General features: G+C 45.5%; 1 protein-coding gene across 1 annotated transcript in view; it reads right to left on the bottom strand.

Annotated features, from left to right (window-relative positions):
- The window catches only part of LOC135518556 (POU domain, class 6, transcription factor 2-like), an 86,778-nt gene that overhangs the window by 18,109 nt on the left and 42,615 nt on the right, over positions 1-26,054 (bottom strand). Inside the window, exons 4-5 of the mRNA XM_064943723.1 lie at positions 25,648-25,985; positions 2,143-2,286 (exon numbers count right to left, since the gene is read on the bottom strand). Of these exons, the coding sequence (XP_064799795.1) occupies positions 2,143-2,286; positions 25,648-25,985 (482 nt within the window). The remainder of the gene's footprint in view (positions 1-2,142; positions 2,287-25,647; positions 25,986-26,054) is intronic.

Here is a 26,054-nt window from a genome sequence, read left to right on the forward strand (position 1 = left end):
ATTGTTTAACTTGGGTCAAACGTTTGGGGAGCCTTCCAGAAGCTTCCCACAATAAGTTGGGTGAATTTTGGCCCATTCATCCTGACAGAGCTGGTGTAACTGAGTCAGGTTTGTCGGCCTCCTTGCTCACACGGGCATTTTTCAGTTCTGCCCACAAATTGTCTATAGGATTGAGGTCAGGGCTTTGTGATGGCCACCCCAATACCTTGACTTTGTTGTCCTTAAGCCATTCTGCCACAACATTGGAAGAATGCTTGGGGTCATTGTCCATTTGGATGACCCATTTGCGACCAAGCTTTAACTTCCTGACTGATGTCTTGAGATGTTGCTTCAATATATCCACATAATTTTCCATCCTCATTATGCCATCTATTTTGTGAAGTGTACCAGTCCCTCTTGCAGCAAAGCATCCCAATAACATGATGCAGCCACTCCCGTGCTTCACGGTTGGGATGGTGTTCTCTGGCTTGCAAGCCTCCCCCTTTTTCCTCCAAACATAACGATGGTCGTTATGGCCAAACAGTTATATTTTTGTTTCATCAAACCAGAGGACATTTCTCCAAAAAGTACAATCTTTGTCCCCATGTGCAGTTGCAAACCGTAGTCTAGCTTTATTTATGGTGGTTTTGGAGCAGTGGCTTTTTCCTTGCTGAGCAGCCTTTCAGATTATGTCGATATAGGACTCGTTTTACTGTGGATATAGATACTTTTGTACCTGTTTCCTCCAGCATCTTCACAAGGTTCAAAGTACATTCATCTCTAGGAGTCAGAACGTGTCTCCTTCCTGAGCGGTATGACGGCTGCGTGGTCCCATGGTGTTTATACTTGCGTACTATTGTTTGCACAGATGAACGTGGTACCTTCAGGCGTTTGGAAATTGCTCCCAAGGATGAACCAAACTTGTGGAGGTCTACAACTTTTTTTCTGAGGTCTTGGCGGATTTCTTTTGATTTTCCCATGATGTCAAGCAAAGAAGCACTGAGTTTGAAAATACATCCACAGGTACACCTCCAATTGACTCAAATGATGTCAATTAGCCTATCAGAAGCGTCTAAAGCCATGACATAATTATCTGGAATTTTCCCAGCTGTTTAAAGGCACAGTCAACTTAGTGTATGTAAACCTCTGACCTACTGGAATTGTGATACAGTGAATTATAAGTTAAATAATCTGTCTGTAAACAACTGCTGGAAAAATTACTTGTGTCATGCTCACAGTAGATGTCCTAACTGACTTGTCGAAACTGTAGTTTGTTAACAAGAAATTTGTGGTGTGGTTGAAAACCGAGTTTTAATGACTCCGACCTAAGTGTATGTAAATTTCCGAGCTCAACTGTATGTTCTCTGTCATGAGCATGTTGACAAAATCTTCCCTGTACAGCAATTCTTACTCCTTACAGACTTCCTACACAAACAAGCATGGAATTAGGTCCGTCTTATCATAAAACCACAAAAGGTATTCGCCGGGCCGTGGTTTTAATTGAGTGATATAAACAGGATAGCGGGATGAGGGCGGAGAGCGAGGGATGAAATAGGGGTTAAGGTAAATAACTGGCTGGCGTGAAAGGGCACATTGTCCACGCGATCTTCCTTTAATATGCGCCGTGCGCACCTGCGATAAGATGATTCATTAGATAGGGCCCCACTCTGACAAGCGTCATCGTTCAAGCCTCTGGCTACTGATGGAACAATTCTGCAGCCACCCTGTAAATATGACAAGGTCAGCGTTTTACTGCGACGGGTGCATGCGGATAAGAGGAGGAAGGGCTTTGTTTATTCCCAACAAGCTTAACATATGGCAGGATGGCTGCCGCGGAGCAACGCCACATAACACACAGCTAAAAAAGAAATAAATAAACCCCCAAACAAGATTACTACATATGAAAATGAAATATTGAGACCATCCAGTCTTTGGAATTATGTTTGTGTGTATTTAGTTAGTGGAAAGTGTTTTCTAAGACTGGTATAGTGTAACATTGACTGAAGAACATGGAAAATACAGTGAAACCATCATTATGTGATGTGATCTTCCCCCACTATAACTTTCGCATTTCATTTACAAGTAGTTCTAGTCAGGTCTAATGAACACTGTGAAACCTATAGGATACCTCTTTTGATATTATGACTGGTAAAGATTACTAACCTGTCCTTGTGCATTAGTGACCAGTTGCCCCGTGACTCCAGCTTGCAGGTTGGAGAGGGTGTTGCCAAAGACCTGGGATCCGGCCATAGAGCCCATAGCTGCAGCTGCTGCCGCCACCGCAGCCTGGCTGGCCAGAGGGTTCAACTGCAGGGACAGAATCATACCGTTAATGACGGTTACCGTTTGGTTATAAATTAGAACAGTGATCAGTGTTCTCCAAGTGTTACTGTAAGTAAACAAACATGGGAGACAGTGGAGGATGAGGAAAGTGAAGTAGCTTGACAGAATATAGTGCTGATGCTTTGTTACTAAAGTAGTACTGTGAGGTATATGACCAGTAGTCCATCATCCGGCCCTTAGAAGCATGTGCCCAGAAGAGAGCCGGGGTGGGGTCCAGGAGGGCAGGGACAGGGTGGGTCCGGGAGGGCAGGGACAGGGTGGGGTCCGGGAGGGCAGCGACAGGGTGGGGTCCGGGAGGGCAGGGACAGGGTGGGGTCCGGGAGGGCAGGGACAGGGTGGGGTCCGGGAGGGCAGGGCCAGGGTGGGGTCCGGGAGGGCAGGGACAGGGTGGGGTCCGGGAGGGCAGGGACAGGGTGGGGTCCGGGAGGGCAGGGACAGGGGGGTCCGGGAGGGCAGGGACAGGGTGGGGTCCGGGAGGGCAGGGACAGGGTGGGGTCCGGGAGGGTAGGGACAGGGACAGGGTGGGGTCCGGGAGGGCAGGGACAGGGTGGGGTCTGGGAGGGCAGGGACAGGGTGGGATCCGGGAGGGCAGGGACAGGGTGGGGTCCGGGAGGGCAGGGACAGGGTGGGGTCCGGGAGGGCAGGGACAGGGACAGGGTGGGGTCCGGGAGGGCAGGGACAGGGTGGGGTCCGGGAGGGCAGGGACAGGGACAGGGTGGGGTCCGGGAGGGCAGGGACAGGGTGGGGTCCGGGAGGGCAGGGACAGGGTGGGGCCCGGGAGGGCAGGGACAGGGTGGGGTCTGGGAGGGCAGGGACAGGGTGGGATCCGGGAGGGCAGGGATAGGGTGGGGTCCGGGAGGGCAGGGACAGGGTGGGGTCCGGGAGGGCAGGGACAGGGTGGGGTCCGGGAGGGCAGGGACAGGGTGGGGTCCGGGAGGGCAGGGACAGGGTAGGGTCCGGGAGGGCAGGGACAGGGTGGGGTCCGGGAGGGCAGGGACAGGGACAGGGTGGGGTCCGGGAGGGCAGGGACAGGGTGGGGTCCGGGAGGGCAGGGACAGGGTGGGGCCCGGGAGGGTAGGGACAGGGTGGGGTCTGGTTAGGGCAGGGACAGGGTGGGATCCGGGAGGGCAGGGACAGGGTGGAGTCCGGGAGGGCAGGGACAGGTTGGGGTCCGGGAGGGCAGGGACAGGGGGTGGGCTGGTGAATAAGTGCCCATTTTACCAGTCTAAGGGCTTCCTGTGGCCCTCTGGGCTCCCCCAGGGCACTGCAGCATCTCTGCAGAGGCCGGACAGCACCAGACCATAACGGTTTAACGACAGAAGGAGCCATGGTAGCGATGCATGATTGTATCCTCAACCACCTCAACACGCTCCCACTCTGAATCAACCTGCCACCATACCGCGCCACCACACTGCTCCTTTCCAGGGTTTAAAAAAATGGCCGCGTTTACCCTGGCTGTAATGGACTCATCTGGAACTGGTGGACAGGCCAAGTGATTGTAAAGGACGTCTCCCGTGTGGGCAGAGCCTGTGGAGCTCCAGCCACGTAGGAGCAGGAGATCACCCAGATAAATCAAGCTAACCACTTATTAGAGGGTGAAAATGCACTGCTGATTTGGTTGTAGTGCAGCAGAGCAGAGCCTTATTGGGTTGAGTAAGGGGAGAAAAAATAGCAGGCCCGGCAGAGGAGATCGTCCAATGACTCAAGAGAATAGAGAAATAATAGAAATACTGTTTCGGCTGTGAATAACAACTCCTGGTTGGCAATAATGTTATGCAGAAGGCTAATACATATTCAAAGATGGTTGGAGAAAATATTGAACAGACTAATAGCACCTTAAAGGGGCAATCTGTAATTCAAACAAAAACAAAGCCATCACCACACCACTTTTTGGTAAACAGCTGAGGGATGGGGGCGGGAGAAATGCAATCACTCAAATTCATATATAGCCTTTATATATCACGCCGAGTAGACAATGTCACAGTCATGTGAAAACATTGATACGTAGATAGATAACTTAGAGAGTAATGGAAATATATTATCATTCAGATAGTTCTGGACAATATCAAAAACTACTCCAGCAAAGGCACAAATGCCACTCATTTTTCTGTCCACACAATCGCTCTACGGGGATTTGATCTTTGTTAAACTGAGACCGTTCAGTTGCCATTCATCTTTTATTGTTCCCCATCACCATGTGTTATTACGCTTTCTGAAATCAAATGACGGAGACAAAAAATGCCACAGAACGATCAATACTTTTTCATTGACAGTAAAGGTTAAGCACATTAAGAATGACACTGCATTTGTCTTATGAAATCATATTTCATGTTGGTGGCCTCAAATTGGCCATGATTGATATTGCGTCCCCGAGTCTGAAAGTCATCCGTTTTTTCCGATCTCTCCAGATAATCACAGGTATTTTCTTTCTTACGTGCCCATGCCCCGTTCGTCCTTCAGAGCAACCTCAGTAGGAAACGTTAAGAAGAAATGTCTTTCCACTTTAGTTCTTTACCTTTTACAGCACATCGGAGAGTTCATTCAAGCTTTTCCTCGTCATTGGCTACTTGACATCTGTCATCATCTCCACACGATAAAACATTTGCACATCATTTCCATATATCTTTGGAGGGTTATAACTTTTGACAATTTGATTTGTTCTTCCACGATCTTGTTCCAATCAGAGGCTCATAATTTACAATTAATTTCCTCTACGGAGGGTAGTAAAAGGCCAGAGGAACAAAACAGAGGAGGAAGCATATATTTCATTACTTGACATTCAGTAATCGTTTTGAAAACATGTCACTCTACAGTGAAATGGATGCCCTGAAGGACTCGTGTCATTTTGGATCTCCATTTTTGCGATGATATCTACCGACTTCTAACCTTCTAACCTTCTAAACTTATCTCATTCATTTTTGATCATATTGAAGCTCATGTCAATGGAGATAGCAATAGTTTGCTGATTTTTACATCTCATGGAATCAGCGGGAGTTCAAGATAAACAGGATCAAAATAACCCGGCTACCCCATGGAGTGGCAAGATGCCTTCATGCCAAAACGTCTTTGGAGTGAGATTGGTACCTAGACAAACCGATAGTGTGTCTAGACTCTTTTTTTTTATGATAAAGTATGCAGTGTCACTTAGCCTTTTTAGCATGACATTGTCAAATCAAATCAAAGTGTGACCAGACCCCCCACCCCCCCAATCCTGCATCCCAAGTGGCACCCTATTCCCTAGTGCACTTCTTTTGACCAGGACCCTTAAGGAATCCCATGGCTGAAATCCATATATGTAGTGGGGGAATGGAGAGAGTCAGCCAGAACCCTATATCCTGCTTCCTGCTGGAGGAGCAGAGCTGGATTTGAGGGAGGGGCTTATCTGGGCCAAATCTTCAAATGACTACATGTATCGGTGAGAAAGTGGTGGGAAAGGGTCATCTGGGGATATCAGTTAGTCAGCCAGGGATTGCATTAAGAGGTAATCCTCCCTCCATTTCTGAGTGGAGCCGCTCTCTCTCCTCTGCTGAGGGGGGGAAGTGAGAGGTGATACAATGGCTAAGCCCAGGTGAGACAGAGAGGATTTGGTTATGTTATCGTTTAAATATCAGGCCCTTAGGCGTTTTGGTTATGCTGTTCTGATAAAGAGGATTTCCTCATGTAACTGGATTGATGATGTGTATTTGGTAATCCCATGGGTTGATGTGCTAGCCTGATAGAGGCACAGTGGAGAGGAGGAGGATGTAGAGAGGGGTGTCTACACAACAGCAGAGCAGAGCAGAGCCAGGCTTCATGTGGAGGCGGAGAGGTCTAGATCAGTAAACAGACAACAGTATCAGCTCTGACAGAGTCACTTGACTTCCTGATGTAGTTGGCGTGAAATCAATAAATGAAATCAATAATGTATTGGTCACGTACACATATTTTGCAGATGTTGTCGCGGGTGCAGCGAAATGCTTATTATCCTAGCTCCAGCAGTGCAGTAAAACTTAACAATACAAAACAATACACGCAAATCCCCGCAAAAAAAATAAAAAGAAAGGAATGAACAAATATAGAAATATTAGAACCAGCAATGTCAGAATCCGGAATATAACATGATGGTGTGTACAGACAGTATGGACAGTATACAAATAGAAAAAGTGTGTACAGAAGTAGTTATATAGGATGAGCCTTGACTTGAATGCAGTGTATACATATAAAGTGTGTAAAAGAGTATGTAAACATTATTTAAGTGACCAGTGTTCAATGACTATATGGGCAGGGCAGCAGTCTCTGGGATACAAGGTAGAGTACCAGGTGGTAGCAGGCTAGAACAGTAACTAAGGTTCAGGGCAGGGTACTGAGTGTAGGTGATGGAAGCTGTTTCTCAGTCTCTCGGTCCCAGCTTGGATGCACCTGTACTGTTTCCGCCTTTTACATGGTAGTGGGTGAACTGGCCTTGGCTCGGGTGGCTGAGGTTCTTGAGGAATTTCTTGGCCTTCCTGTGATACTGGGTGCTGTAGATGTCATGGAGTGCAGGCAGTGTGCCCCCGTTGATGCGTTGGGCTGACCACACCACCCTCTGGGGAGCTCTGCGGCTGTGGACGGGGCAGTTGCCGTACCAGGTGGTGATACAGCCCGACATGATGCTCTCAATGTTGCATTTGTAAAAGTTCGTGAAGGTCTTAGGGGCCAAGCGAAATTACTTCAGCCTCCTGAGGTTGAAGAGGCACTATTTGGCTTTTTTTTAACACACTGTCTGCGTGGATGTACCATTTCAGATAATCAGTGATGTGCACGCTGAGGAACTTGACGCTTTTCACCCTCTCCACTGCAGCCTCGTCGATGTGGATGGGGGCGTGCTCCCTGTGCTGTCTCCTGTAATCCACGATCAGCTCCTTGTGCTGATGTTGAGGGAGAGATTATTTTCCTGGCACCACTCCGTCAGGGCCCTCACCTCCTCCCTGTTGGCTGTCTCGTTGTTTTTGGTAACCAGTCCTACCACTGCTGTATTCGTCTGCAAACATGATCATTAAGTTGGAGACGTGCGTGGCCATGCAGTCATGGATGAACAGGAAGTACAGGAGGGGGCTGAGCACGCACCCTTGTGGGGCCCCAGTGTTGAGGATCAGTGTTGTTTCCTACCTTCACCACCTGGGGTCAGCCCGTCAGGAAGTCCAGAACCCAGTTGCACAGGCTGAGGTTTAGACCCAGGGCCACGAGCCGTGTCGTTGTCAGTGTGTGTTGTGTGTGTGTGAGTAAATTTCCCACCCGGTGTGTGTTTGTGTGTGTGAGTAAATTTCCCACCTGGAGTGTGTTTGTGTGTGTTTGTGTGTGTGTGTGTGTGTGATACTCTTGTGCTTTGAAACTATGGTGCTATGTCCTGTGTAGCTACAGTGTATAAGTGGGCAGCTGAACAACTGTTTGTGGTAGTATTATTGTGTTTGATATCCCTCTGCTATTCAGAGGCTGTTATTCTAGTAAATCCAGGTAAAACGAGAGCGCCAACTGGGCTGTAGCATAGGATCTTGTATTGGGTAATATGGCTAGCAGTTTGAGGGAGAGCCAGGCATAAGGAGGGGGGATAGCGGTGTTTGACACCTAAACAGGTGATTTTCCGCCACAGTGCTTCCTCTCAACAGCACAACAGGAGGCAGAAAATGACAGACCTGGCCCAGCATTTGTGTTGATTGCGTGTGTTTCAGGAGATAAATAGTGATCTTCCCGTTTGCAGGGCCGCCATGTAAACCATTGTGTTCCAGACTTTTCATTCTCCCGTCAATAGGTTGGTGAATCGTGTGGTTATGGAGTGTTATGGATCTCACTAGTCGCTCACCGTGGCTGTATCGGGCCAATAACACACAAACAGGAGCCCCAGGAGCCTGATAATGACATTAAATAATTGCATAAATACATATTCTGGAGTCACCAGGGAGTACTGCGTCTTCTGATGCTGTGTAATGTAAAGTCAGGTTCACTGTAGGACCAAACACCAGTTTGAGACACACAGCAGGTTATCATCAGTGGACCACCAGCCACAGATGTTTCCAGTCGCTACTACTTACCATCAGTCTCTATAAGCCTTATTCATCATATTAATGGTATACGTACTGTACAGTACATGGAGTAGGGGTCAGTATAGAGAAAACAAGGTCCTCGATTCAAGGTAGGTCATTCTTTGATGAAACAGTCACGTTGTTAAAATAAAACATGTTTTTCGCCATGGGCAAAAGTTGAGGACAATTACTATTATGCTCTATTATGCTCACTGTTGTTGCCTGTGCTGTTGCCATTTGCCCATGAGGGTCACCCGGGGGCAGTAACCCGTGTAATCTCTGGAATAGGAGAGAAAATAGGCACTCTGTGAGCGTGGAGAAACCCCCTTTGGAAACTAAAGTGTCTGACACAAACTAACTAGAGTTTATTCTGGGCTGGCTCTTCTTATGTGCTTGTTTTTAAGTTAATAACTGCCCCCCCCCCCCGGGGGACACAACGGGACAGAACGCAGCAGAGGTAATGGGTATCAACCGGGGCCAGACAACAAAAAGGAAGCATCTCACAATAATTTTGCAAAACAGAATTATCTGTTTGTTTTGCAGCGATATGTATTGGAAAAGGAGAACAGAGTGTTCTAGCATTACCAACGAGCTTGGAACAACATCCATTATAGTCCTCAGTTCTCCCAGCTCCTTATAAGGTCATTATCAGAGAGCATTTAGCTGGACCAAACCACCTAAGAGTGGACAATTACGGTAGGATGAAAATAGTGGAATTGCATACTCAGCATATGTAATGGACAAACAAACCTGTACATGAGAGCACAGCATATCTAACCAGTATTGAAAATAATGTACTTCAGCTTGTCTGAGAGGGTCCTCATGTAGTAATGGGGTTGATAGTACTAGAAGGAAGCCTGGCAAAGTAATGCTATTGAATGCAGCCAGATACACATAGCCCATCTGTCAAAGTAGCACATCCATCTTAAGTCCTTCTGTCATACTCGTCATCACTCAGCCAAAAGTATGGCAAAGTGAACCAAACAGGGAAAATGAACAATCAATAGCGTTATCGCTTCTGGATGAGAGGAACGGGCGTCTATCTCAGGAGGAAAAACAAAGAAGTTTCCCATCCCTCGCTCCATTTTTCCCAGCCCCACCTCACACATCCCTCCATCCCTCTCTTCTTTCCCCACTCCTGAGTGAATGTAATCAGCTGTGACATGAGAAAGCACGCTCTCTGTCTGCCAGTCCTCTGCTGGGCCTATCTACCCCAAACAGCTCCCCTCCTTGCCCCAACCTCCTTCCCCTCGCATCCGCCACTAGGCTCATGTACATCGAAATGCCATTAGGCCCTCCCAAACACCTCTAGTCCCTGGGTTGGCTGGGGTGACTGAGGCTCACACACTGCTCCTTCACTCTAGGTCCTCAGAGCACCTTCTGGGCCACCGATGGGCCTCTGTTACCACTCTACTTATGGGCCATTGTTACAAATCAACATTGGAAAGGACATTGAACATTGACGATGAGGGAAGAGAAAGCTAGAAAGGCGTACAGAACGCCAGGGACAGTAAACGCCATGACAATACAACACCACAAGACAACAGTAGCCATACGGACCATTCTACTGGCAGTGGACCAGAGACGGGTGGGAGTGGAGAGTGGTGCTTGCTAACGGAGTGATGTCATCCTATCCCAGCAGTCCGACAACTAGTTAACAGAGGGTGGTTGGGCTGATCAAATAAGATGTATTAACTCCAGGTAATAGACATCCTTAGTTGGCGGGGAGAATGGCCATATTTAATGAACTGAATGAGGCAGAATGCAAATGAAGCAAGAGCAGTGGTGAAAAGGTTGGGGCTAACTATAAAGGGATGATTGAGTGCAGGAGAGTAGCCGCCAATCTCCTCTCTCGCTAGCCTCGTGTGAAATGAGCAAAGGCTTGAATCATTAAGTAAAACCTGTTCTCGCGCATGTGTTGATAATTGTGGGGCTTGAGAGTTCACAACAGGGACTATAATGTTCAATTTCCTCTGTTCAGAGGGGCCACAGACTGTGTGGCTACAACATGTACCATATAACATCCCTTTCATTCTAATTTCTCCCACCGCTTGAGGAATGGTCCATAATATTAGTATTTTTTTCCAGGTGTGTTACATTTACGGCCACTGGCTATGTGATGAAGTACTATTCGTGGAAATTCGCTGACCATTCCGGTTTCATGAAGTATCATTTGGTGCAGTTATTTCCGTATGGTTGTAAAGTTGAGAAACATGAGTTTTTTTGTTGTTGTTTAAAGCCACCTTTCCTCTCCTGCTGCAGATGTGAAACGGCAGAGAGAGTATTACTCTGGCTGAGAGTCTGAAGTGGAGGCATTGCGTTCCTGGTCTGTGCTACTTCTCAGTTTACCACAAAAGTAAGTGAAAAATGAAACATCCGGTCAAAAATGCACTGAATAACAAAACCAGATATTCACATGGTAAATCACTAGGGGCTGGTTTCTCCGACACAGACTAAGCAGTCCTAGACTTAAAAGCATTCTCAATGGAGACTCTTCATATTAGGAAGTGCTTTTCCGTCTGCAACCAGGCTTTACTGTCCGGAAAACAACCCCTGGAGAGGGATGAAATTATGTTGGGTGTGCATTCAACCATTTCTGTCCAAAAAGTTAAGGAACAGCAATCACCTAACAAGAGTAAACAAAATGTATTGCTTAACTTTGGCAATTTTTTATGACATGATCACGGTAACCTCCATTATTTTTCATTTGGCGTAGAAATGACATCTCTTTCCACGTTGCTGTTGTTTGACATATAAATATAGCATTTGAATGACTTTAATATCCTCCTAATCAATGACCGGTGATCTTTCCATGTCCTCAATTCAATATAGAAAGGGTCATCCATGATCCGGCTTTATAAACACAATAAAGGTAAATGATTACTCTCCTCTGTGGTGTCCAACAACACAGCCTATAATGAAGAGAAATGAGGGAGATTGAGGGGGAGGCCTGTCACGTGTCATTGGTTGACTCTGAGTCCAGAGATTAATCACAAGAGAGGTGCTCCATGGCCGAGACGTGGTCACCCCAGATCAATAAACCCCACCGCTCACACACACACACACACACACACACACACACACACACACACACACACACACACACACACACACACACACACACACACACACACACACACACACACACACACACACACACACACACACACACACACACACACACACGGAGACAGACACACGCACACTCTCACACATACACGTTTCAGTTTTTCTCAAACGTGTACAAGCATTTTTTTGGGAACAATGTTGTTGATTTTCAAAACAGAGTCGGCAAGACACAGAACTCTGTGGCCTTTTGCAAAACAGTAAGTTGCCTTCTCAAAACATTAATACATTCATCCAGACCATATTACACCGTCAAAATTGCACAGCCACATTTACTGTATGTCTTGAGTCCAAGCAGACAAAACAGAAAGTTAGTATTTTAAAAATCCCAGTAGATTAATACATTTTCTTTGCTGTTAGTAAAGTACAACTATCCAAAGGTTGCAGAAGTATGGGCAATTAATCTCCTTTTATGAATATTTCACCAAACAATTTCATTCACATCAAATCAAATATTATCCCTGATTGCATTTTTTTGGCAAAACATAAGTACATTGTGTGCAGGATTCATTCATCAGTATCATCACAATCCAATTCCCTGTATTCTGTCACACTATCCACAATAGAAAGACGGAAAGGTGAATACAATGGAGAAACACAACTGATATGAATGTATAGGCCTCAATCCACTCCAATGCAAAGATATATAATGGAAGGCCACAATGTCGAAGAAAAACGAACCCACCCAACTTCCTTCTCTGCATGTCTGCAATATTGTAAATAATCCTAACAATTAGACGGTCTCCATGGCCTAGATCCTTCCATATATTGTATTTGCATGGTATGACACTGATGGGGTGATTTATAATGTTGTGCACTAGTATTTACTGATGGCTGGAAACAGTGAACACAATTGCACACATTTCACTTCTGATGAAAACAATGCATTGTATTCTGTGAACAGAACCCTTAACGGTGAATTTTGAATTCACCGATGACATTTGGATTGAAAGTTTCGCAAAAGGTGGTCAAAGATATGCAAGTCAGGTACCAAGGCAAGAAAACGATCAGATGTTCTGTAAACGTATTTGAGCATTGCTGTTCGGCCATAAGATTGTTTCAACACAGATCTCAAAAATTGCTTGAGGAAAAACTAAGTAAAATGATTGACTTCGAATTCTGGTTCATTCACAGAATCGTCCATATCAGTTTCACTCTGCTAATGAAATGGAGCAGAAGATCACCCACCTGGACAAATACATGATGGAGCTTCCCTTTCCTGTATTCCAATGGTGTATCAGCAGTTTAGAGTACAGCTATTGAGTGCCCCCATTAAGCCTGAATTAGATCATCTAATTCCAACATAACATGCAAATAAAACATTTCTGGTCATATTTAGCTCTGACTTTTGACTTGGTCTTAGCATGATGCCATAATGTAATAACATTCAATTAAAATAGGAGGCTCTTTGCGATGCTGCTGCTGTGCGATGTGGCTGTTTTCCTTGTGTGAGCCCGATGCTCTGTTTGTGGTCACTAATGGGCATCAGAAATTACAGGCGGCAGAATCGCGCCCTGCGGGAGGATTGGCCTCCTCAGTGGAGCGGAGCACTTAGAACGTAGCCTGTGTCTGGGAGCCCACTGGAGGGGGGGGACTCAATGTCACGGCTTACCCTCATAATTAAAGAAACCCTATTCTGTATCCACTGTTAAGTGAGCCTTGGCTCAGCTCCCCATCTCCAAGGCTCAACTGTGTGTTGCACCCAATGTGAGCGTGGGCTGATCTGGGCACCAAGTCTGTCTACTGGCCGTCTGCTCTGGACTGGTAGCCTCCTCTCTTCAGCCTCTCTTCAGCCTCCTCTTCAGCCTCCTCTACTCTACTCTACTCCTCTACTCTCTACTCAGTGGGAGAGGAAGGCTGGCTGGGGAAGAGGAACAAGCACCAAAACACAGATGGGAAGCAGCAAATAGGTGAGCATGTCGCTGTACATAGTAACAGAGTGCTGTGTAAAGAAAACCTGCTGAAAACCTGGCATTGCGCATGGTGATCTTAGGCTTGTGTGCGGCTGCTCTGCCATGGAAACCAATTTCATGGAGCTCCCAACGAACAGTTATTGTGCTGAAGTGCTTCCACGGGGAGTTTGGAACTCAGTAGTGAGTTTTGCAACCGAGGACAGACAATTTCTACTCGCTACGTGCTTCAGCACTCCGCAGTCCCAGTCTGTGAGCTTGTGTGGCCTGCCACTTCACGGCTGAGCTGTTGTTGCTCCTAGACTTTTCCACTTAACAAATAACAGCATTACAGTTGACCGGGGCAGCTCTAGCAGGGCAGAAACTGACTTGTTGGGAAGGTGGCATCTTATGATAGTGCCACGTTGAAAGTCACTGAGCTCTTCAGTACAGGCCATTCTACTGCCAATGTTTGTCTATGGAGATTGCATGTCTGTGTGCTTGATTTTATACACATGTCCCCATACATGTAGTTAGTATATATATATATACAGTATATATATATATATATATATATATATATATATATATATATAATTTGAGTCAATTGGAGGTGTACCTGTGGATGTATTTCAAGGCCTACCTTCAAACTCTGTGCCTCTTTGCTTGACATCATGGGACAATCAAAAGAAATCAGCCAAGACCTCAGAAAATAATTGTAGACCTCCACAAGTCTGGTTCATCATTGGGAGCAATTTCCAAATGCCTGAAGGTACCACGTGCATCTATACAAACAATAGTACGCAAGTATAAACACCATGGGACCACGCAGCTGTTATACTGCTCTGGATGGAGACGCCTTCTGTCGCCTAGAGATTAACGTATTTTGGTGCAAAAAGTGCCAATCAATCCCAGAACAACGGCAATGGACCTTGTGAAGATGCTGGAGGAAACAGGTACAAAAGTATCTATATCCACAGTAAAACAAGTCCTATATCGACATAACCTGAAAGGCCGCTCAGCAAGGAAGAAGCCACTGCTCCAAAACCTCCATAAAAAAGCCAGACTACGGTTTGCAACTGCACATGGGGACAAAGATTGCACTTTTTGGAGAAATGTCCTTTGGTCTGATGAAACAAAAATAGAACTGTTTGGCCATAATGACCATCGTTATGTTTGGAGGATAAAGGGGGAGACTTGCAAGCCAAAGAACACCATCCTAACCGTGAAGCACAGGGGTGTCAGCATCATGTTGTGGGGGTGCTTTGCTGCAGGAGGGACTGGTGCACTTCACAAAATAGATGTGATCATGAGGAGAGAAAATTACGTGGATATATTGAAACAACATCTCAAGACATCAGTCAGGAAGTTAAAGCTTGGTCGCAAATGGATCTACCAAATGGACAATGACACCAAGCATACTTACAAAGTTATGGCAAAATGGCTTAAGGACAACAAAGTCAAGGTATTGGGGTGGTCATCATAAAGCCCTGACCTCAATCCTATAGAAAATGTGTGGGCAGAACTGAAAAAGCGTGTACGAGCAAGGAGCCCAAGAACCTGACTCAGTTACACTAGCTCTGTCAGGAGGAATGGGCCAAAATTCACCAAACTTATTGTGGGAAACTTGTGGAAGGCTCCCCAAAACTTTTGACCCAAGTTAAACAATTTAAAGGCAATGCTACCAAATACTAATTGAGTGTATGTAAACTTCTGACCCACTGGGAGTGTAATGAAATAAATAAAAGCTGAAATAAATAATTCTCTCTACTATTATTCTGACATTTCACATTCTTAAAATAAAGTGGTGATCCTAACTGACCTAAGACAGGGAATTTTTACTTACTTAAATGTCAGGAATAGTGAAAAACTGAGTTTAAATGTATTTGGCTATGGTATATGTAAACTTCCGACTTCAACTGTGTAATGCAGAATTCCCTCCTTTGAAAGGGTTTCCACATACTTTTGTATATATAGAGTATGTTTAGTGACTCGGCCAGATCAGAGGCAGTAGGGATGACCATGGATGTTCTCTTTATGTTTGCGAATGTGACCATTTTCCTGTTCTGCTAAGCATTCAAAATGTAACAAGTACTTTTGTGTGCCAGGGAAAATGTATGAGGTAAAAAGTGCATTCTTTTCTTTAGGAATGTAAAAGTAAAAGTAGTCAAAAATATGAATAGTAAACTACAGTACAGATACCCCAAAATAACTACTTAATTATTTTACCCCACTGCCTGCTTGTTACATCCCTAATTCAAGAATGGCAGTAATTGCACAATTCCGGGAACTTAAAATAAATTCACAGGTTTTCCATAAATCCTGGTTGGAGGATTTCTAATTTCCTGCTTATTCTCTCCTGATTCCAAGTATAATTGTTTTTTTTAGAAAATATAGTAAACATGAATATGCTTATTTTTGGGACTTATCCCAAATTTCTTTGGCCTGAGTCTGAATATTTCCTTGGCCCTAATCCCTCTCATTTGAAGTAAATAAAAGTAGCAGTGCTGTCATGGCCAGGCTGTTTCCCTCATCTGGCTCCCCTTATGCAGTATAATTATTCATATGGAAAATGTGGCGCTGTCTGTTGATGGGCAACAGTCTTATTTTCTGCTTCAGTCAACAGTGCACATTTGTATTTCTAAATTGTGGTGGTGGTGCGCAGGTCGTTACGTAAGGCAATTTTCTGCCTTCTTAAGAGCTGGATCCCCTGTGCATTAATGAGACTACCTCCCTCCACCCCCTCCCAACCTGAGCAGCTAAAGGATCCCGACTACTCACAGGGCCCTACTTCTAGCACTAGACGGCAGTGACGGCACTACACATGAGCCTTCTTCCTTCGGCAGATCCCAGCAGCACAATTACACACAAGTTTATAAAAAGTAGTAATATTTGTAAACAACAAATTCATCTGATGTGGTGCTTTATGAAATTTGATATCAATTCTGCCGTATTTAATCCATTAGTAGTTAATTGCGATATGACCATATGACAGTGGTGTGTGTTTTAAGCCTATGACTTCTAACACTGTATTTTTGTTCACTACAGAAGATTTGATTTTCTCATGAGATTTCTGAGACGTAAATGGACAATTTCATAGACTTAAGTCAGTCCGGAAAATGGAAATCACGGGTACATTTAAGCATGCTAGGGGCATGTCATTTTAATTTAGATATAATACACGGTGGAATTATCAGGGGCTGCAGGCGCGTACCTGATCTGGAAAATCAATGAATCGACGTGGAAGAGCCCTTTAATACACATGTTAATATAATAGGAATACCCCCCCCACACCCCAGAAAGAGAGGAAAGGGGCAGATTGGAGGATTCTGATTCTAACAGCGATTGACAAAGGAAAAAGTGCGCTGCAGCGGAAGACAGTGACACGGGTGTTTGAAGGAGCCTCAGCTGGAGACAAAAGCAGTTGAGATGGGCTGGAGACCGACTGAGGGGAGGGAGGGAGGGAGGGAGGGAGTGCAGACAGCCAGGCCCCTGAAAGCCTGTTGTGGTTGGCAGGTGCTGACCTTGGTGACGATGGGTTTTCACGAGAGGGCTCTAATGAAGCCTGATTGCCAGGGACTGCTGACGGGGAGTCAGGAGCGGAGGGGAGAGAAGAGGAGAGAAGGAAGAAGGAGCGAGAAAAGGATATGGAGAGAGAGGGCTCAGGTAATTGCAGCACTTGTGGGTCTGAGGCCCCGCGGCCCTGTGATGTCGGGGTCTACTGAGGAAGAGAGAGAGAGAGAAAGAGATTTTGATGGTAAATTGTGGAGAGCTGGGACAAGAGGGAGGGAGGGAGAGAGCAGGGCTCTGGGGTGTAATTACCCCAGTGAGTTTGTGGGATGGCGGGAAAGAGAAGAGTGGACAGGCCCAGTGTGGAGCTCTGACAGGGACGGGGGAGAGGAAAGCAGAGGACTGCAGGGGGGAGGCCAGACAAACGGCAGGAAGCTGACGAAGGGATAGAGGATGGAGGATAGAGACAGGACATACTGTAAGCCCTGAAACCACAGAGCTAGACACCGCTAGACACTGCGCCAAGGTCAAGGGCTATTAGTGAACACACAACACATAGTGTGTGACAGGACAGCCCAGACCAAGACAAAAGATAGTGTTAGGCTGGAAAATACAAGATACTGTACATGAGCCTCTGGAAGTTGTTGCTCAACAAGAAACAGCAGATAATGTTCAGGCAGACTGCGCATTGGAGCTCACCAACCAGACAGTTTGTGCAAAGAGATATTCTTCTTTCTATTGAAAAGCAGGAACGGGGAAATGAGAACTCAGGAAAAGAAACAAATAAAACAAGAATGGAAGAGAATGATAACATGTGGAAGAATGCATGTATGTACTTCGTGACCCTGCACATCTATGTACTGGTACCCCTTGTACATAGACAAGTTATCATTATTCAATGTGTATCTATTATTACTTATGTTATTATGTGTTTTACTTTTCTATTATTTCCCTATTTTCTTTCTCTCTGCATTGTTGGGAAGGTCCCGTACCTAAGCATTTCACTATGAGTCCACACCTGTTGTCTACGAAGCAGGCGATGAATAAATATAAATTTGATGAGTGAGTATGTGTACATGCCCGTGTACAGTATGCACGCGTCTGCGCGTGCAAACCTGTGTATGTCTGTGTGCGCGAGCGTGTGTGTGTGTGTGTATGTGTACATGCAAACAACATCTGTGTGTATACGTGTGTGTGTGTGCTAGCTCCAGTGGATGGCACGCAGGGGTCACGAGGGCCTGGGCTCAGCGAATTGAATAAGAGAGAGTTGATGGGCTGGCCTAAGCCTCCCGCTGCCGCCGGATCAGTATGTAGCAGCCTCTCTCTCCCTCTCCCTGCCGGGGCCGATGTAACTCAGTGGACTGGCAAATTACACCAGACCTACAGCTGTAGCCCGACATTATGATTCATTTGATCAGTAATTTCTCCTGTTTTTCATTTTAATCGCCGTGACTATTCTGCTGTGGCAGGTCTTTCAGATCTAATTAAGATCAATTCCGCTGTAACAGACTTGGCGAGCGCCGCGCACCCCGTCAAATCCCTGAGCTCTGCTGGGCGTGGAGAAAACCTACGCCTCTAATCAATCAACTTCCAGCAAATTCAGCCCGGGCTGCAGCAATCAGCCTATTAACACACTTAAGCAAATTTCATAATCTCCCTCCCTGTCTATTTGTCATCACTGTGGAGGGAGGCTGAGGCCATTGCCTGTGACTGCCTGGAACTCAGCATGCTGGAGAGGGATGGGAGAGATAGCAGCGTAGTGGAGGCTTCTGTGGTGGAGACACACTGAGGAGTGGGGAGAGTGAAACTCACGTTAAACTGCGGAGAGTCCACCAATAACCTTAGGGCTGCTAGGCTACTCTACTGAAACAAAAACAAGGGAGCATTGTCTCAAAGCAACCGTTTTGTTTTTCTTCATCCACTGTAATGTTGATATTGGTACGCCAGTGGATATTTGTGCTGCCCTCGCCATACAAAGGCCGTTTTCACATTGGCGATAGCAAAGGGTTATTTTCGAGAGGTTCTCAAGAGGTATTGATTCTCGAGAGAGTAAACTTGCGAAATTATCACGTGTAGAGCGCTACCTCCGGAGATCGCGCACATCACTCGCAGTTGACCCCTCGAGCAGGGTAGTGTGAACACAATATGTCGTTGAGCTCAACACTACAGTAGGATATAAATGGTCAGTGGCAACCCGTAATTCAGGGCAGGTGGGGCAGTGCCACACCTGTTCTGAGCCACACCTGTTTAGCAATAAAAAAATATATATAAACTGTATATATTTTTGTGGTGTTGTTGCCTGATTTGGATGTCATTTTGGCAGTAATACGTGTCACATATCAGTTTGAAAACAATGTAAAAACGTAGTTAATAAAGCCGCATACAAACATGGTCTCTTTTTTGCTTTCTTGAGTAAGGCAGGTGTTTCAGCCTCACTCAGTGCTTTCTGTGGTGGTGGGGCAGCCAGTGGGAAAATATGGAGCGTAGGGGTTGGTAATGTTCTCTGGTTGCGCCGTGATTGGCTCAGGGTTCTGTCTCACCACGTCCCTTGGGTGCTGCCATAGATTTACATTAGAAGTGCCCATCCAAGCAGGCTCAGGGTCATTGGTCATTCCAGATAAAATGACGTTAAATCACGAAACATCTCCATTAGCTTTGATTGGACTGATCATGTCAACATTATACTTTCAAAATCTTACCTAGCAAGCTAGGCAAGCAGTCATCATCATGAATCAAGTCAACAATCTACTGGCAAATCCTTTCCAATCCTTGTCATGTGAAGAGAAATTATAGATAAAACCTATCGGTGCTCATAGGCCATTGGACATAAATATTACACAACACGTTGGAAATCTCAAATTCAAGAATGAGTTTGGAAAGAATCAGTGGCCAACTGCAAGCGTTGCAAAGCAATCACTAGCCTGCTATATAGTGGAGTGGGTGTGTGGTCCAAGTCAGGGTTTAAGAGTCTCTTTTCCAAGCTTAAAAGGATAAACATTCATATGCAACACCATACGCCAGAAAAGTCTGAATACATGGGCCATGTTGTCAATCCAGCATGACTTCTGCCGCGTTCAAAACAACTGGAAACTCTGAACTGGGAAATCTCAGACTTCAGTAGGTTCAAGAAAACTGGAAACTCTGAACTGGGAAATCTCAGACTTCAGTAGGTTCAAGAAAACTGGGAATTCTGAAAAAAAAACGAGCTCCGATTGGGAAAATACGTTTTGAACGGCCATCCAACTCGGAATTCCAAGTCGGGAACTCTGGCCTCTTTCTAGAGCTCCGACCTGAAGATCACCGACGTCATGATTCGACCTTGTTTCTTTCCGAGTTCCCAGTTGTCATGAAAGCACCATAAATCCAGAGAATGGCAGACTTGAATGACAAAGTTAGATGACAAAATTTGCTCATAAGAAGCACCGCCTCGCCACTTTCCTGTTCAAGTGAGCACAACAAAACTCTTGTATGCTGCTGCATAAATTATGTAATATGCCAGGGAGATATGTACAGTATACTGTAGCTAAGAAAGTAATACTAAGTGTATGTTGTGTAGTAAGTTGTTAGTAGCCCATGTGCCTCACCCTAATAATTTGGTCCCTTTCCCCCTCATAATTTAGCCTACTGTTCTGACTTGGTGGTGCACATGTAGCCTATAGCCTGTTTTAGAGAAATGTAATCAATCATTGAGTAATGTAAGAGCTTTCATTATCTGCCCCTTTTGTCTGCCCCTTTTATTTCTCCTACAATTCTGATTTGGTGTACAGGGAGAATATTGTAAGAACGGTCCATGTTCTGAATTCTGTCGCTGTAATAAAATAGTGATATTGACTACGTCCGTCCGAGCTCGCTCATTAATGTCTTCATCGAAATGACTGATTGCCTCTCGTCGGTGCACTGTTCCCTTATGCCAAGGTTTCTACATCTCAGTTGTCAGTAGAAACCGCATGTGTTTAAGCAAGTCAGCCATATCAGCTATGTTTTTTAAAAAGACAGTAAATGAGGCTGAAGGAACTGTTTCGCTGAAAGACAAGGCTCCGCTGATAGACAAGTGTAGCGGTGGTAAGATTTCACTCCTTGGTGCTGAAAAGAAAGCTCTGCTGTTGGGACATCTTTGTGTAGACCCTAACAATTTGCGGGCACCGTTTGTCACCGTTATAGTGCAATTCATGTATTGTTTAGTGTTGTGTTGTGGATTTGCTGGCATGCATCAACAACAACAAAAAAGTGGGGAGTTTGCCCCACCAAGATGTACATGCTCAAATCACCACTGTAAATGGTAATAGCAGAGCAATGTTTTTGAAACAGCTGAAATGTATAGATATTTGAGACTTGTTATATTGAGTTTTTCCCTGAAACTGCAGTAACAACCAGTTACTGAAGCTAAGAAAGTTTAGCTAGAAGTAACTCTTTGCTTTTGTCTTGAAGCAAAATAATGAGTGTACAGACCTGTAATTGTCTGCACATGATTTTTTTTTTTTTGCATTATTCAAGTATACTATGTTGCAATAATTACAGCCAGGTCAGTATTCGTTGGGAGATGATGTGAAAACCGGCCACTAGGGACAACAGTGAGCGCTGTTAACTTCAAGTAGGTCTCAGTTTTGCTGCGGTGTTGTGGACGGGGTTGGTGGATGGGAGTAAGCATCTGCCTTTGGTGCCATTACCTCCACTATTTTAAGGTTAGGGTTAAGTTTAAGGTTAGGGTTAACTTTAAGGTTAGAGCTAAGTTTAAGGTTAGGCTTAAGTTTAAGGTTAGGGGTAAGCACCTGCGTTCAGTGCCAAAGATTGCATGTTTGAATCCAGCAATAGAAAGTTGTTTTGAGATTTTTGTTTTAACCCTTACGTTAATCATTCTGAGTTAATGCCTAACCTTAGCACTTCGAAGTTAATGCCTAAACTTAAGCCTAACCTTAAAAATGTGGAGTTAATGCCTAAACTTAAGCCTAACCTTAAAAATGTGGAGTTAATGCCTAAACTTGACATTTGACAAACATGGATGAATGTATGCATGAAGAGTTGCTTGCTTAATGTTAGCTAGTAGCTAGCTAGCTAGTGGAATAGTTTGCAATAGTTAGCCTCCTGGCTAGTGGCTACTCTGACATTTACGGTACTTTTGAGCTGCGAAGCAAGAACGCCAAACAAACCCTTTCTCGGCTTGTGACATTCCTGTTGCTAATGTGAATTGAAAAGTGTTTGTACATACACTATATATACAAAAGTATGTGGCCACCCCTTCAAATTAGTGGATTCGGCTATTTCAGCCACACCCATTGCTGACAGGTGTATACAATCATGCACACAGCCATGCAATCTCCAGAGCATTGGACTAGTGACCGAAAGGTTGCAAGTTCAAATCCCCGAGCTGACAAGGTACAAATCTGTCGTTCTGCCCCTGAACAGGCAGTTAACCCACTGTTCCTAGGCCGTCATTGAAAATAAGAATTTGTTCTTAACTGACTTGCCTAGTAAAATAAAGGTAAAATAAAAAATTTAAAAATTACATTGGCAATAGAATGGCCTGTACTGAAGAGCTCAGTGACTTTCCGCGTGGCACCGTCATAAGATTCCACCTTTCCAATAAGTAAGTTCATTACATTTCCGCCCTGCTAAGCTGCCCCGGCCAACTGTATGTGCTGTTATTGTGAACATCTAGGAGCAACAATGGCTCCGCCGCAACGTGGTAGGCCACACAAGCTCACAGAACGTGACCGCGGAGTGCTGAAGCGCGTCTGTTCGCGGTTGCAACACTCACTACCGAGTTCCAAACTGCCTCTGGAAGCAACGTCAGCACAAGAACTGTTCGTCTGGAGCTTCATGAAATGGGTTTCCATGGTCGAGCAGCCACACGCAATGCCAAGCGTCGGCTGGAGTGGTATAAAGCTCACCGATATTGGACTCTGGAGCACACTTCAGGGAAAGGGGGATAACTAGTCAGTTGTACAACTGAAATGTGTTTTCTGCATTTAACCCAACCAGAGAGGTGCAAGGTGCTTCCTTAATCAACATCCACAGCACCCGGGGAACATTGGGTTAACTGACTTGCTCTGAGGCAGAACAACAGATTTTTACCTTGTCAGCTCAGGGATTTCAATCCATTAACTTTTTGTTCACTGGCCCAACTCTCTAACCACTAGGCTACCTCACCATCTGACAATCGGAGAGACAAATTTGGGTTTGGTGGATGCTAGGAGAATGTTACCTGCCTGAATGCATAGTGCCAACTGGAAAGTTTGGTGGAGGAGGAATAATGCTCTGGGCTGTTTTTCGTGGTTGGGCTAGGCCCCTTAGCTCCAGTGAAGGGAGATTTTACAGCATACAGTTAAATTCTAGACGATTCTCTGCTTCCAACTTTGTGAGAACAGTTTGAAGAAGGCCCTTTCCTGTTTCAGCATGACAATGCCCCTGTGCACAAAGCGAGGTCCATACAGAAATGGTTTGTCTAGATCGGTGTGGAAGAACTTGACTGGCCTGCAAGAGCCCTGACCTCAACCCCCTCGAACATCTTTGGGATGAATTGGAACACCGACTGTGAGCCAGGCCTAATCGCCCAACATCAGTCTCCGACCTCACTAATGCTTTGTAGCTGAATGGAAGCAAGTCCCCTCAGCAATGTTACAACATCTAGCGGGAAATCCTTCCCAGAAGAGTGAAGGCTGTTATAGCAGCGAAGGGGAGACCAACTCTATATTAATTCCCATGATTTTGGAATGAGATATTTTGGTCATGTAGTGTATTATGTCAATTGAGATTTTGGTCCTGATAACTCTATTCAGTGAGAATCAGCTCACAGGCATCTAGAGCTGTTGATTCTATTCACCTCCCAGTGGTGAACAATTAGGAGAGTAATAGTCTCCTAATGAATGTTTGTCTATCTGACAAGCCCTCTGGTTATTAAAACTAATGGCTGTGGTTATTAAAACAAATGGTTGAATGGCTGAGTGGTCATGTGTGTGTGAATAATAATGAGATGAAATGAGAGCTGTTATCTTTGCTAGAGTGCATCTCAAATGGCACCCTATTCCCTATATAGTGTCCTACTTTAAAACCCGAGCCTTATGAAAAAGTAGTGAAAAGCAGTGCAGTAAATAGGGAGCCATTTGGGACGCAACCCTGGCACACACACACACACACACACACACACACACACACACACACACACACACACACACACACACACACACACACACACACACACACACACACACACACACACACACACACACACACACACACACACACACACACACACACACAAGATGGAGGGTGCAGATCTATCTCTATCTATCTATCTGTCTGTCTGTCTGTCTGTCTGTCTGTCTGTCTGTCTGTCTGTCTGTCTGTGTTTCTATCCCTGGATAAGAGTGTCTGCAAAGTGACTAAAATGTAAATGTATCCCCAGTCATCATAATCAGGATCTCAGCTTCTTAATCCAATAGTAAGGATGAGGTCTGGTGGTGAAACTAGTGGATTTCATTATAGTACAAATAGATTATGATAGCTCCTTAATTGTGCTAGTAAACAGAGGAGAATTATATTGAATTGTGAGTACGTCAGGCACTGCGGTATGTCAGGCAGGGACTGATCTCTGTAGCTCTGCTTTCTAGACCTGAAATTATTTTAAAAAATGAAAAAATATTCAAAGATGACATAGGGGAGCTTTGCTTGATTGTAATGCACATCAGAGCACTTATGTACTCCAGAAAAGAACGTTATTACTGCAAGGCTTTGGCCCTTATGCTGGCTGTGTCTGAGTGGACCAGTACTGTGTGTTCGTCCCAAATAGCACCCTATTGCCTATATACTTTTGACCAGAGCCCTATGGGGGGAATGGATGCGCTAGACTGTGGTTATAGTATATGGTTGGTGTCTAGGTCTGGGAGGCAGGCAGAAGCTAGCCAGCTTTTGGAGGCCATTAAATGCGGGCGTCTGTTTTTCCTGCTGAGTCTCACTGGGCCGTGACAGGGCCGGAGAGGGGTGCAAGGGGGAAACAAATGGCCGTACTCATCCTGGCCATAAAGAAGGGTGCAGCGCCACAACCCAATAAAGGCCTGACGCTGATGAATGTGGCCAGGGAGAAGGAGGCGACCCTGGCCGAGCTCCACCAGAAATGAAACCACAGGGATATAAAATAGGTTATTATCGTCGCACACTGACAGCCAGACGGACAGAAGGGGGCCGAGATGGATGGACAGACAAACTGACGAAAAAAGGAGGTTGGATGAGGGAAGGGCAGCTAAGATAAAAAAGGACTGATAAACGTTGATGAGAACCTGATGTATCCAAGAGGAGTTCAAAAACAATGCACGATGGCTCGCAACTCAGTTTAGTGTGCTTTGAATAACCCTCTCACTGAAAGATGACCTTGTCATTTACAGTAGGTGCACATTTTAATGTCTCCACACTGACAGCAGAGCTGCCTGACAGGCGTCAAACACTAGCTCTGGAATCATATCAAGTATAAAACAGTACCTAGACAAACAGGGTCTAATGAGTAGTCATCAACATTGTGTTATGTCACGATTGGCCTTTGTCTCTCCACAATACACCCCACAACACCATATCATCACAATACCACCACTAGTAAGACTATTCGAACACACATTCACTGGCTGAAGTTTTTGCATGGGGGCGTCAAAGACGCAGCAGCAATAGGAAGTAGGCCTAGGTAAGCTACAACTCTTGCAACTTCGATAACACAAGTTAAAGATCATTTTGGGATTAACACAGTGGCATACAGTAACAGGGTAGTGTGAGCTCACCTGCAGTGGCATGGGCGGTGTGACGGGCGAGGGCAGGCTTCGGGCCGGTGATTGGTTCTGCCTGAGCGGCGGAGACAGCGGGGGTTGGCCCGAGCCGGTCATGGAGGTGGTGGAGGAGGCGGAGCCAGGGGAGGGGACTGAGACGGAGGACGGCTGTAGGCTGGGCGAGGTCATGTGACCCCGCGACGACAGCTGGTTGTGGACGTGGCTGTGGGAGTGTTGATGCTGCTGATGGTGTTGCTGTTGTTGGTGATGGTGCTGTTGTTGCTGCTGGTGGTGCTGTTGTATCTGTTGAAGCTGCTGCAGGTGCTGAAGCTGGGAGTTCAGGGATGAGGTAGCTGGTGAAGGAAGAGGAGCAGAACATCAAATTGATATCATCACTACTGTATCTTAAACCATTCACTCAA

The sequence above is a fragment of the Oncorhynchus masou genome, chromosome 28 (assembly GCF_036934945.1).
Source record: "Oncorhynchus masou masou isolate Uvic2021 chromosome 28, UVic_Omas_1.1, whole genome shotgun sequence".
Taxonomy (NCBI): domain Eukaryota; kingdom Metazoa; phylum Chordata; class Actinopteri; order Salmoniformes; family Salmonidae; genus Oncorhynchus; species Oncorhynchus masou.